Source organism: Anomaloglossus baeobatrachus, chromosome 1 (assembly GCF_048569485.1).
Source record: "Anomaloglossus baeobatrachus isolate aAnoBae1 chromosome 1, aAnoBae1.hap1, whole genome shotgun sequence".
NCBI lineage: Eukaryota > Metazoa > Chordata > Amphibia > Anura > Aromobatidae > Anomaloglossus > Anomaloglossus baeobatrachus.
Window position 1 is genome coordinate 486683681 of NC_134353.1, and position 12632 is coordinate 486696312.

At 43.9% G+C, this 12632-nt stretch overlaps 1 protein-coding gene across 1 annotated transcript in view; it reads right to left on the reverse strand.

Moving 5' to 3' along the window:
- Positions 1-12632, reverse strand: part of TM6SF2 (transmembrane 6 superfamily member 2) — a 74242-nt gene that overhangs the window by 19157 nt on the left and 42453 nt on the right. Inside the window, exons 6-8 of the mRNA XM_075338444.1 lie at positions 11210-11334; positions 11012-11113; positions 8555-8647 (exon numbers count right to left, since the gene is read on the reverse strand). Coding sequence (XP_075194559.1) covers positions 8555-8647; positions 11012-11113; positions 11210-11334 — 320 coding nt within the window. The remainder of the gene's footprint in view (positions 1-8554; positions 8648-11011; positions 11114-11209; positions 11335-12632) is intronic.

Below are 12632 nucleotides of genomic sequence, written 5' to 3' on the forward strand. Positions count from 1 at the left end.
CCAACTAATAAACAGAGCTAGATAGCTAGGACTACTCAGACCGAAGAAAAAAATCTGCCATGTGAAGAACCCCATAGATTCACAGGTACAGGTGCTATCCGTGAAAAAACTGTCATGTCAGCCCTTATAATTTGGAGCTGTCTTTGATTATGTTATGCAAATCAGTTAGTCAATGTAACTGCACAAGTGGATCTTTGTCTCACTTCTGGAAATGTAATCAACTCAACCTCCTTTTGGTGATTTGGCAGCGGATTAAGACACCCTAAATTCTGCAGCTTAGATGGGATGGACCTTACAAGATACGCAGGCTACTCAAGCCAGAAGAGAAGACTGCCTGGAACAATGCCTCTCACTACAAAAAGGTTCACCCCCTCTCTACCCAGAGGGCTCCTTGAAATGAGAACTCTACAGTAAGGAAAATGCAAGCTGATTCTAGATGTAATTGATGCAAAGTTTGTACTCTCATAATAATCCACTTCACTGCCAACAAAGAACCCCCACCCAAAACCTGAGACACACAGTGCTTATCCAATGAACGTTTTAATTCCCTACCCCAGCTGGCTGCCTTCCTGACTAAAGGACTTGCCCTTTTTATTTGGCAGCATTCCAGTTGAGTGAAGAAGAAAGCCCCCTTGCTTGTTTTCATCCCACTGCTCTCCAATGCCATATGGACAGACAATGCGTTACTTCAACTCCATGTCATCGTCAGAGATCTAAACAGGTCTTAATGATTGGCATATAGCCATGTGCCAAACCTTGCTGATCGGGGTCTCTTCAGACTGAGGAACCCTTTTAATCTACAGTATGTTGAAATACTGTACTTAATTTCTTGTCTACTAAAACTCTTTTTAGTAGAAATGTTACGAGGTCCTGGTAGAGTAAAGACACTAGTTTAAGGTTAGCCGGCTTATAACGTAGCGGATTTTCTCTTTGAGTTGTGTTCTAACGTCAAATGTCAAATAAAATGTAGTGCTATAGATGAATATCATGATACGTGTTGGACTAAAATCACATACAAGAATAAGTTAGGTGAAACGCTGTTTTCATCACTTTGGCAGAAACACATTATTTGTGTCATCTATATATATAATTGCCCTATTCTGTCTGTCTTTCTGTCTTGCTCCAAAATTGTGTCACGTGACAGTGTCACCGTAAGGGTCATAAAAGTGACAACTGTCGGATTGGCCGCTGGGCTCGGCCTGGCCCTGCCCCCCCCACACGGATTGGCCGCTCGCCTCAGCCTGGCCCCAGCCCCCGCATGGATTAGCCGCTCTGGGCTCGGCCTGGCTCCGCCCCCCCACGGATTGGCCGCTCGCCTCGGCCTGGCCCCGCCCCCCACATGGATTAGCCGCTCGCCCCGGACCTCCGCACGCATCGCCTGCTCCAGCGTACACCGGCTCCCGGTACACATGTGCAGGGAGCCGGCATACGTTGCGGTCAATAATGAAGTGTCATGCAGCGGTGAAAGAGTTAAAGACACTGCAAGACACTTCATTATAGGCAGCGGACACCCCCAGAAGAGAGAAGACAGAAGAAAGAAGACCCCGCAGTCATACTCACCAGACGCCGACCGGGAGCAGGTGAGCGCATCAAGGTCCTGCAGCTGCGGAACACAAACACACACGCACACACACACATAAGAACAGACACACACACATCAGATCACACTCACTCACTCTCACACACACCTCACTCACACATCAGATCGCATCCACACACAACAACATCCAGTGATATCGCTTACTTCTCGGCGGTGATACTGTGCGTGCAGTGACCTTCCAGGACCTGCCGGAGGATCACATGGCCGGAAGCATGTGGTATCGCCGGATGTTGTGAGTGTGTGAGCGCGTAAGTGCGATATCGTCAGTGTGTGTGTGCGTGTAAGCGATCGGGTGTGTGCGTGTATGCAATCGGGTGTGTGCTTGTGTTCTGATGTGTGAGTGTATGCGATCGGATCTGTGAGTGTCGGCAGAGGAGCACGGCGTGCAGCACAGCTGCTGGGACCGCCCACCGGAGGGCACAGGGAGAAGTGGGGTGTGAGTGTATGCGATCAGATGTGTGCGTGTATACTGTCTGATGTGTGACTGTGTAGCACGATGGGGAGTGCGCAGCATGGGGGATGGAGCACGATGGGGGGTGTGCAGCATGTGGGATGGAGCACGATGGGGGTTGCGCAGCACGGGGGATGGAGCACGATAGGGGGTGCGCAGCATGGGGGATGGAGCACGATGGGGAGTGCGCAGCATGGGGGATGGAGCACGATGGGGAGTGCGCAGCATGGGGGATGGAGCACGATGGGAGTGCGCAGCATGGGGGATGGAGCACGATGGGGGGTGCGCAGCATGGGGGATGGAGCACGATGGGGGTGCGCAGCATGGGGGATGGAGCACGATGGGGGGTGCGCAGCATGGGGGATGGAGCACGATGTGGAGTGCGCAGCATGGGGGATGGAGCACGATGGGGAGTGCGCAGCATGGGGGATGGAGCACGATGGGGAGTGCGCAGCATGGGGGATGGAGCACGATGGGGGTGCGCAGCATGGGGGATGGAGCACGATGGGGGATGGAGCACGATGGGGGTGCGCAGCATGGGGGATGGAGCATGATGGGGGGTGCACAGCATGAGGGATGGAGCACGATGGGGGGTGCGCAGCATGGGGGATGGAGCACGATGGGGATGCGCAGCATGGGGGATGGAGCACGATGGGGAGTGCGCAGCATGGGGGATGGAGCACGATGGGGGGTGAGCAGCATGGGGGATGGAGCACGATGAGGGGTGCGCAGCATGGGGGATGGAGCACGATGGGGTGCACACCTCCCCCCAAAACACACACACAGCGCCACACGCGCACCGCACAACACACCACACACACACTGGGAACCACAAACACCGCCCTACACAGACAACGCCGCACACACACAACACCCAACACACAAACACCGCGGCATACACAAATATACGCACATACCGCGCAACACACACACTGCACAAAACATACCTCCCCCAAAACACACACACGCACTCCACACCCACACAAACCGCGCAACACACACAGCACCACACACACAGAATGCTGCAGACACACAGCGCTCCACAAACAATGCAACACACACAACGCAACACACATACAACACTGCTCTCACACACACCCCCACCCAGACAACACCCAGAACATTTACAGTGCCCTACACAAACACTGTCAACTACACACAACAACATCGATATATATAACAAAAAACATACATTAACTACACAATAAATTCTAGAATACCCGATGCGTTAGAATCGGGCCACCTTCTAGTTACTATATATACATTACAAGTACAGATCACAGACCAGAAAAATAACCTGTTGGAATAGTTCTCACCCTATTGCCACAGGATTGATGTGATCTTAAAAATTAGCAACTAACGTTTTCTACATCTTTGTATAACTCAATCTATATTTTTTTTGTGACCATCAAGCCCATAAGTAGTTGATTGTTAATTTTTTAGGTAATTGCAGCTGTGCGGGGTAGTTTAGCACAGATATATAGACTGGCATTACAGAATAGGTGTCACGCTAGGTACAGAGAAGTACCAAGCGAGTGGCAAAAGGTAAGAGAAGGAGACCCCGAGTCTAGGGAAGGGGGAGATGGTGACCCCTGACTAAACCTACTGCTGGTCCCTGCGGTCCCTCACCCCCCTAGATAGTTTCCACACCTATGCGCTGAGCTGGATACCTGACCCTAGGCATCCCTATTGCTGGACTGGGTGGGATAAGCTCTTTGTCAACACCACTAAACACTAAAGGAAGACACAAGGAGGACACACGGGGGAAAGTGCTTGAACTACTTATCCACAAATGACTCAGGCAGAAGTTCATCTAAGCTTCAGCAACAATACCACAGATGAATACAAGCCACCTGCTTGAAACCAGAGCTAGAATGAACTGAAAAATATCACCAGCACAAGTCCAGGGAAGATGGGCGTATTTAAGCACAAGGGGATTGATATTGATAATTATTAGCTGGATGGAAGGAGCGCTCATCTGGGTCCAAAAGGGGAAGAGATAAAAATCCAGCAGGAAAGCTATCCAGTAGAATGAATACTAACAGTAGGAACAACAGAAAGTCAGGGCGCATTTTGGACAGCCAAACGCTGTGACCTTCTATTTCCAGACACCACATGACTGTCTGTCCGTGACACACCCATGACAATAGTAGATTTTCTTCTTCCCAGCAGCGTGTATTTGTTGGTGGGTATGAATGCTTTACTTAAGCTGGTGTCACACACAGCGACAATGACAACGACGTCGCTGCTAAGTCACCATTTTCTGTGACGTTGCAGCGACGTCCCGTCGCTGTGTGTGACATCCAGCAACGACCTGGCCCCTGCTGTGAGGTCGCCGGTCGTTGCTGAATGTCCAGCTTCATTTTTTGGTCGTCACTCTCCTGCTGTGACACACACATCGCTGTGTGTGACAGCGAGAGAGCGACGAAATGAAGCGAGCAGGGAGCAGGAGCCGGCACTGGCAGCTGTGGTAAGCTGTAACCAGCGTAAACATCGGGTAACCAAGGGAAGACCTTTCCCTGGTTACCCGATATTTACCTTCGTTACCAGCCTCCGCCCTTGCTGCCAGCGCCGGCTCCTGCTCTGTGCACATGTGGCTGCAGTACACATCGGGTAATTAACCCGATGTATACTGTAGCAAGGAGAGCAAGGAGCCAGCGCTAAGCAGTGTGCGCGGCTCCCTGCTCTCTGCACTGTGACATGTAGCTGCAGTACATATCGGGTTAATTAACCCGATGTGTACTATACCTAGGAGAGCAAGGAGCCAGCGCTAAGCGCGGCTCCCTGCTCTCTGCACATGTAGCACAGCGACGTTATGATCGCTGCTGCGTCGCTGTGTTTGACAGCTAAGCAGCGATCATAACAGCGACTTACAAGGTCGCTGTTACGTCACAGAAAATGGTGACGTAACAGCGACGTCGTTGTCGCTGTCGCTTAGTGTGAACCCAGCTTTACATCCCTGATAGCTCTGACCTAGTGACAGGGCATCTCAGGAAGATAAAACAGCTGCAAGAGTTAACACCTAAGATGGGTGAATAAGATCAGTTCTCATGGCAGTTCCATAGGAGTTTGGTTAAGCGAGTTCTTTGGCTGCTTCCTCTAAGCAGTTGTTGAAATTCTTGTTTACGCTCTTTATTTTCGTGGGTTTTCTTGGCAAACAATGCTTGTAAAATTAGCTAATGATTGTTATTCATTTGTGATTGATAAAAGTGTTAATGTATACACAACAGTACGGAGCTGATAAAGAAAGTAATCAATACAGCTATTATGATCTATAATTTGTCAATATGTTATGTTAATTGCTAGTTGCAAACATCCTTGGAACGCTCTGTAAGATATTGTTTTCTAGATAAGATGTGTTTGACAATTAGATGTGTTTGCGATTCAAATGAAAGCAGGTCCTTGGAAACTAATAATTGTTGGCTAACAATCAAGGATATAGGAGGAATCCCAATGGAAATGAACAAAAACAAAAGTTACAAATTTTATTTAATATATTTAAAAGCTCAATAGGTAAATGTGAGGAGAGCACTCAAGAAAAAAAAAAACTAAAAGGATCAAAAAAAGTGAGATATGCAAGGATCTCGGTAAACCTGAATAGCCCTACCGTTACATTATGTTTATGTGCTGTTTAACTAATGTGCTATATTATTTTGATTTGAGCATGAAGAATAATGGCTATGTGCCATAATTGTAAGTTAAATATTGCACAGTTTGAGGGGGCAACTCAGTCTTTTTAACACTATGATACCGAGTCTCTAAGTATGTATTTCTTTTCTTTTTATATACTTTTTTAAATTGTTGCTTTATTCTAAATAAATTGCTGTTTTATTCATATCACTTATGAATACTGGATCTTTTGCCATGAAAAACAGATTTCCATATCTATATACAACATTTTAATCTGTCTTAATGGCATTTTTTGGGGTGATGTGGTAACCAAAAGACCCCAAATCCGTAGTGTTTACCTTATTTTCTCGTTACTGTGATTATCGGTTTAAGGGTGAATATATTTAATATTTTATTAGACTGGACTTTTACGGACACAACGATACCAAATATGTTTTGAGGTTTTTTTCATTATTTTTAATGGGGGAAAGCAGGGGTGATTCAAATTTTTCATATTTATTGTTTTGGGTTTTTTTTTACTTTTTTAATGTTTTACTGTATTTTTTAGTCACCCTACGGTACTTGAACATGCAATTTTTTATTTCTTTCTTCCATATACTGTAACACCAGACAGTACATACTGAAAATCACAGCATCCTAAGAAGCTCAACCTATGACTTCACGTCCCCAGAATACCAAGATGACAGTAAAAGGGGCCTAAAACAGGCTCCTGGCTGTCATAGTAACCCATCCATTTCACAAATTGTCTCTCCAGGAATCAGACAAACTCTAGCACCGCCTATTGGAAAAAAAAACAAGGAGAAAAATTGTATGAAAAATACCCTGACTATAATTAAATAAATTGCAAGTGCTTAATAACAGGGTACTTAGTATATACATTTTTGCAAAAAGGTAAGAAGCTGTCCCACCTCGTCACGGTGTACCCATCTGGGACAGTCCCTAACCTACTAAAGTTAAAACCATTATACATAACTGACTTGTGTCTATCAAAAACTCCAATGTGAATGGTAAGAAGTGGTCAGCTGGGTCCCAGATTAAATACACAGCAAAGTGGGAAGCAGTTAGTTGTTCAGCCTCAGTATAAGGAGGGCAGCGCCCTCAACTTGCAATAAAACAAGATAGCAGAATAAACACCAAAAAACTGAGCTGTAACAAATGTTCAATAAACATGCAACATTACAAGCATGTGAATTGCAGCCTCAAGACTAGAAAAAAAACTTGCTTTATTGCAAGTTGGGGGCGCAGCCCTCCTTATACTGAGGCTGAACAACTAACTGCTTCCCACTTTGCTGTGTCTTTAATCTGGGACCCAGCTGACCACTTCTTACCATTCACATTGGAGTTTTTGATAGACACAAGTCAGGTATGTATAATAGTGTTAACTTTAGTTGGATAGGGACTGTCCCAGATGGGTACACCGTGACAAGGTGGGACAGCTTCTTACCTTTTTGCAGAAATGTATATACTAAGTACCCTGTTATTAAGCACTTGCAATTTATTTATTTATAGTCAGGGTATTTTTCATACAATTTTTCTCCTTGTTTTTTTTCTAGTCTTGAGGCTGCAATTCACATGCTTGTAATGTTGCATGTTTATTGAACATTTGTTACAGATCAGTTTTTTGGTGTTTTTTTCACCGCCTATTGGAAGTAGCGATCCTAAAAGTCAAAAGTGGTCTTTTAACAAGCCTTTTCATATGACTTAGGATTTATACCAGATCAGAACCCCAATTTGCAAACACGGTGTTTCAGGGTGATTGCCCCTCGTCAATGCAAAGTATGGGATCTGATCTGGCTTATGAGAAGCTATAGTGGGGACTACGGGGAAGACTATTCTCCTTGCGGAGACCTGACAAACCAGTCTGGCTGCCAGTGAGGAGTCTTCTAGCTGCAATACCCCTCTGGGAAATATTCAAATTGTCTCTCCAGGAAGGAGACAAACTGTAGCGCTGCCTATTGGAAGTGGCAATCCTAAAAGTCAAAAGTGGCCCTTTAACAAGCCTTTTCATATGACTTAGGATTTATACCAGATCAGAACCCCAATTTGCAGACATGGTGTTTCGGTGTGATTGCCCCTCGTCAGTGCAAAGTATGGGATCTGATTTGGCTTTCATAAGCTATAGTGGGGACCACGGGGAAGACTATTCTCCTTCCAGAGACCTGACAAACCAGTCTGGCTGCCAGTGTGGGGTCTTATAGCTGCAATGCAGTCTCACACACACTGGTAACGGCAACAGTTAAAGGAAATCTGTCAGGTTGAAAATGTATGTGATGGTATGTGATGTGCAGGCAGCAGGAGATGATCAGAATAATGCATATTTTTCTTGGAAAAGATTCAGTACAACTTCCATTCTATTCATTGAAATCCTTGGTGTTTGTATGACTATGAGTCCAGTAGGCGGTCCTATTCAGTGATTGACAGTCTTCCCTATATGATTATAAATGTAGAGATCAATCATTAAGTAAGACATCCCACTGCACTCATATGTATACAAACACCAGAGATTTCAATAAATAAAATGCAAGTTATACTGAATCTTTTCCAACAAATCTATAATCATTCTTCTCAATTTCTCCATCTGTATACAATGCTGACCACATATGTATATGACTACATGTACAAGGTGACAGGCTAACAGCAGCGATTGCAGTGCAGCTCCAGCTGTAAGAGCCAGAAGCTGAACCCCTCTGCACATGGTGACCCTAGCATTGACGTATATGTACATCATTTTGCGCTAAAGAGTTACAGGAATGAGTAATAGGTTATCAATTCTTAAAAGTATTTAAGAGTACCGTACTCTTTAAAAATATTGCTCATTTAATTATACTTTTCTCATGATTTTTATCAGTATACATCAAAATCTCCAAATTTACCTGAATTTTAGGATAAGCAACAGGGTCCCTTATGTAGGGTTCATATTGGTAGATATAGGTAAAGCAAGTGTCAGAAGGACAGTCCAGTGACAACTATGGATTAAAATGAAGGCAGAATTTAGAATATTACATCATATTCAATACTTGGATTTAAACATATGTACAGTATCCAACATTAAATACCCTAAGACCACATGCATTTAGGCATTTTCAATAAACAAATAAATAAATAAGATTTATTACCATTCCAAGGATAGGTAATAAAGGTATAGATGCCTGTGGTCAGACACTGGGAACCACACCGATACAGAGATACGACTGTGTAAGAATAGAGCAAAATCAAGCATTTGTGTTCTCTGCTCCATTCAGTCTATAGATATGGTGAAGATACCTGTAGTGCCGAGGCCACACACTGCTGTCTATCCTACATTACTGATCTAATACTGCAGATACCAGGAGCGCAAAGGTAGAAGAGACTGCTTACACTGCAGTTATCCATATCTATCTTATCTAATACTGTGGATAGTAAGAGTGCTGAAATTAGAAGAGGCTGCTCACACTGCTGTCCACCTTGTCAATCTGATCTAATACTAGAGATAGCAAGATTACTGAACTAAGAAGAAGTTCCTCATGCTGCTGTTCTCCCTGGCTTTCTGATCTAATACTGGAGTGCTAAGATAGAAAGAGGCCATTCACACTACTGTCTTTCATGTATTTCTGATGTAATACTAGAGATGCCAGGAAAGCTGAGGTAAGAAATGACTGCTCACCCTGCTGTCCATCATGTCTTTCTGATCTAATAATGGAGATACCAGAAATGTTGAGGTAAGAAGAGGCTGCTCACATTGCTGTCCACCTTGTCTATCTGATCTAATACTTGACATACGAGGAGTGTTGAGTTAGGAAGAGGCAGCTTCACCTCTATACCACTGTGCTTTTCTGATCTAATGAGAGGTACTGAAGTAAGAAAAGGCTGGTCACACTGTTATACACCTTGTCTTTCTGATCTACTATAGATGCCAGGGGTGTTGAAGTAAAAAGAGGCTGCTCACACTGCTTCCATCCTGTTTTCTAATCTAATATTGAAGATACAACAGTTGCTGAGGTAAAAAGAGGCTGTTCACACTGCTGTCCACTAGGTCTTTCTGATCTGAAGTTGGAAATACTAGAAGTGCTGAGTTAGTAAAAGGCTGCTCTCACACTGTTGTCCACCCTGTCTTCTGAATGCTGTGACCTTGAAATAGCTTGACAGTACATGGTATATTTTATCTGCAGGTCATTGAAGCCGCTCAGCATTCAGAAAACAGGATGGACAGCTTTGTGAGTGACCTCTTCTTATCTCATAGCCCCCTTTATCTCCAGTATTAGATTTGAAAGACAGGGTGGACAGCAGTGTGAGCAGCTTCATCTTACCTCAGCATCCCTGGTTTTTACCATGCTTGATCACAAAGGCATGGTGGACCTCATTTCCAGCAGGAAATTCTTACCTCAGCACCAATAGTATATTCCGTATTACATAAGACTCATGACGGTAGGGGGACACAGTATTCTACTTCACATGATCATTTCCCCTATCCTAGGACAGGTATATATCAATGTAAAGGCCACGTCTCACTAAGCGACATCACTAGCGATATCGCTGCTGAGTTACGGTTTTCGTGACGCAACAGCGATCTCATTATGTGTGACATCCAGCAATGACCTGGCCCCTGCTGTGAGCTCGCCAGTCGTTGCTGAATGACCTGGACCTTTTTCTTCAAAGGCGATGTCCTGCTGGGCAGGAGGCATCGCTATGTTTGACACTGTGACAGGGTCCCAATGACAGCAGAGATCGTTATACAGGTCGCTACTGCGACCTGTATCGTTACTGAGTCATTGGTAAGGTCTGACTGTGTGACATCTCACCAGTGACCTCCCAGCGACTTACCAGCGATCCCTCTCAGGTCGCCTTGTTTTCGGGATCGCTGGTAAGTCGCTAAATGTGACGGGGGCTTAAGAAGATGGAGTCCATTTTAATGTGCTAAAGTGATTACTTTCCTTGACAAAACAAACTTGATTTGCTACTTAAAGGTATTTTGGAATTTATTTGTTATAACATTTGCTTTCTAGATCACACATTCTATCGGCAAAATGCATAACAGAAAAAGAAAGATTACCAACACCATGTCAGGTTACCAATGCACTAGCAGGTTGCAGCACATGAGCAAAATACTGATGAAACAACCACTCACAAGCTACCAATTCATGGAGGAGGCTGCCTAGTATTAAACATGAATGCAGATGAGGCTCGTATAGTGCGCCAGTCACACAGGTATGTGTGGAATATATTCATTATAATATTTGCTTTCTAGATCACACATTCTATCACAATGTGTAAATAACAGGGCATTTTGCTATTGCCCCAATATGGTGGAACGTGACTGCCTACAGTGGATCAAACATTATATTTAAACTTACCAGACCTCTGAAAAGAGTAAATGTAATAGCTCCTAAGAGATACAAAATCAGTGCAATATCTACTGGGCGTTGAAAAATTCCTTCTTCGTGTGCCAATGTTACCTAAAAAAACAAAACAAAAAAGAATATATGGGTAACATAAAAATAGACAGTTTATATTGTACAGGACTCTGGTGAGGATGTTTCTGGCACTGTTACCTTTTCAGCTGGTATTTTGGTAAAGGAATGCTTTTCTCTGAATATTCTGATTCCTGCCCAAACAGGAAGAAACAGGTAGGGAATATTAAGGATGAAGGCAGGACGGACTTCTGTACCATACTTCCCTGAAATACAATCACACCACTTTGTGAAAATTCACTGCGGCAGAAAGATAAGAATTCCATCACACGCGAACAAGACCAAACAATCCCTCTTTATGTTACAGTACAATAGAAGTGACATTGACTGAGTCATGGGCCCCTAGTGAGATTTCATTGCCGTACTGTAAGGCATATACGCCCCCAGATCCACCATCTTTCATCCTGAAAGCGACAGAAGCATACGTTTGTCTCCCAAGCCACTATGACACATCAACACATAAATCACTGTGACACAGTGGGATATAGGAGACAAGTTTTATTCCCAAGTCTTATGAAATCAAACATTAGTTTTACCAGTTCATCCTGAGCTACGAGTCCCTGGCGGAACTGAAAGAGCAAACTCTAGCGGGGTTTTCAAGAGGTTTATCACTTAACACCAAATGAATGCTCTTACTCAGATAAAATGAATAGATTATAGATATATTTTCACACAGTTATAAAGGATTGCTTCGGAAAGGAGCTCAAAATAAAATGACAGCATGAAATATGCCACTCTTACATCTTTGAATCTCATAATCAGCTGTCTCTGCGCAATTGTCTGGACTTTGTCTTGTGAGATTACATATAATCTTATACAATCCCTCTAAGGTTGAATGATATATTTCATGTTTCATGGAGGGGATTGTAGAAAAATATTTTACTGTAGTGTAGGGACTCGCAAGACATGGGGACCCTTGATGGTGGGTTGCGAGCTTGCGTATTTTGGCCAAAATATAAACCAATACCTCATAGTATTTTTCTGCACATTTTATATTTTTTACATTTTTTTGCAGCCAGGAACATCACTGGTGACCTTGACCTTGTAAAATAGGGGCCTGTACGTCTGTGTTGCACAAAGAGTGCCGGACAGTCTGCTTAATCGAATATTAGGGCCTGTAAAAGGCTACTGGCTAGGCACTTTGCTTCACATGTATGTGACTTGCTCCCTATTGCAATCTTCATCTGTGTGTAATTCTAATGCTAGGCAATTACCCCCTCCATGAACTGGTAGGTTGCGAGTGGTTTCATCAGTATTTTGTACCTGTGTTACCGCCTTTAACACTAGAAGTCCCAGAAATTTCGAGCTCTCTGGGTTCCAAAGGTAGAAATGTTAAATGACCCCTCTCTGGGACTTTTAGTGTTAATAAGGGGGATTGCAGCATCTTCTCTGTGCATTTGTTCCTATAAACTTGGCTGATAAAATGTCTATTTGCTATGTTTATATTTGAATTACCTTGGATTAAAAAAAAAACAACAAAAAAAACAATTTCCTTTTAATTCTT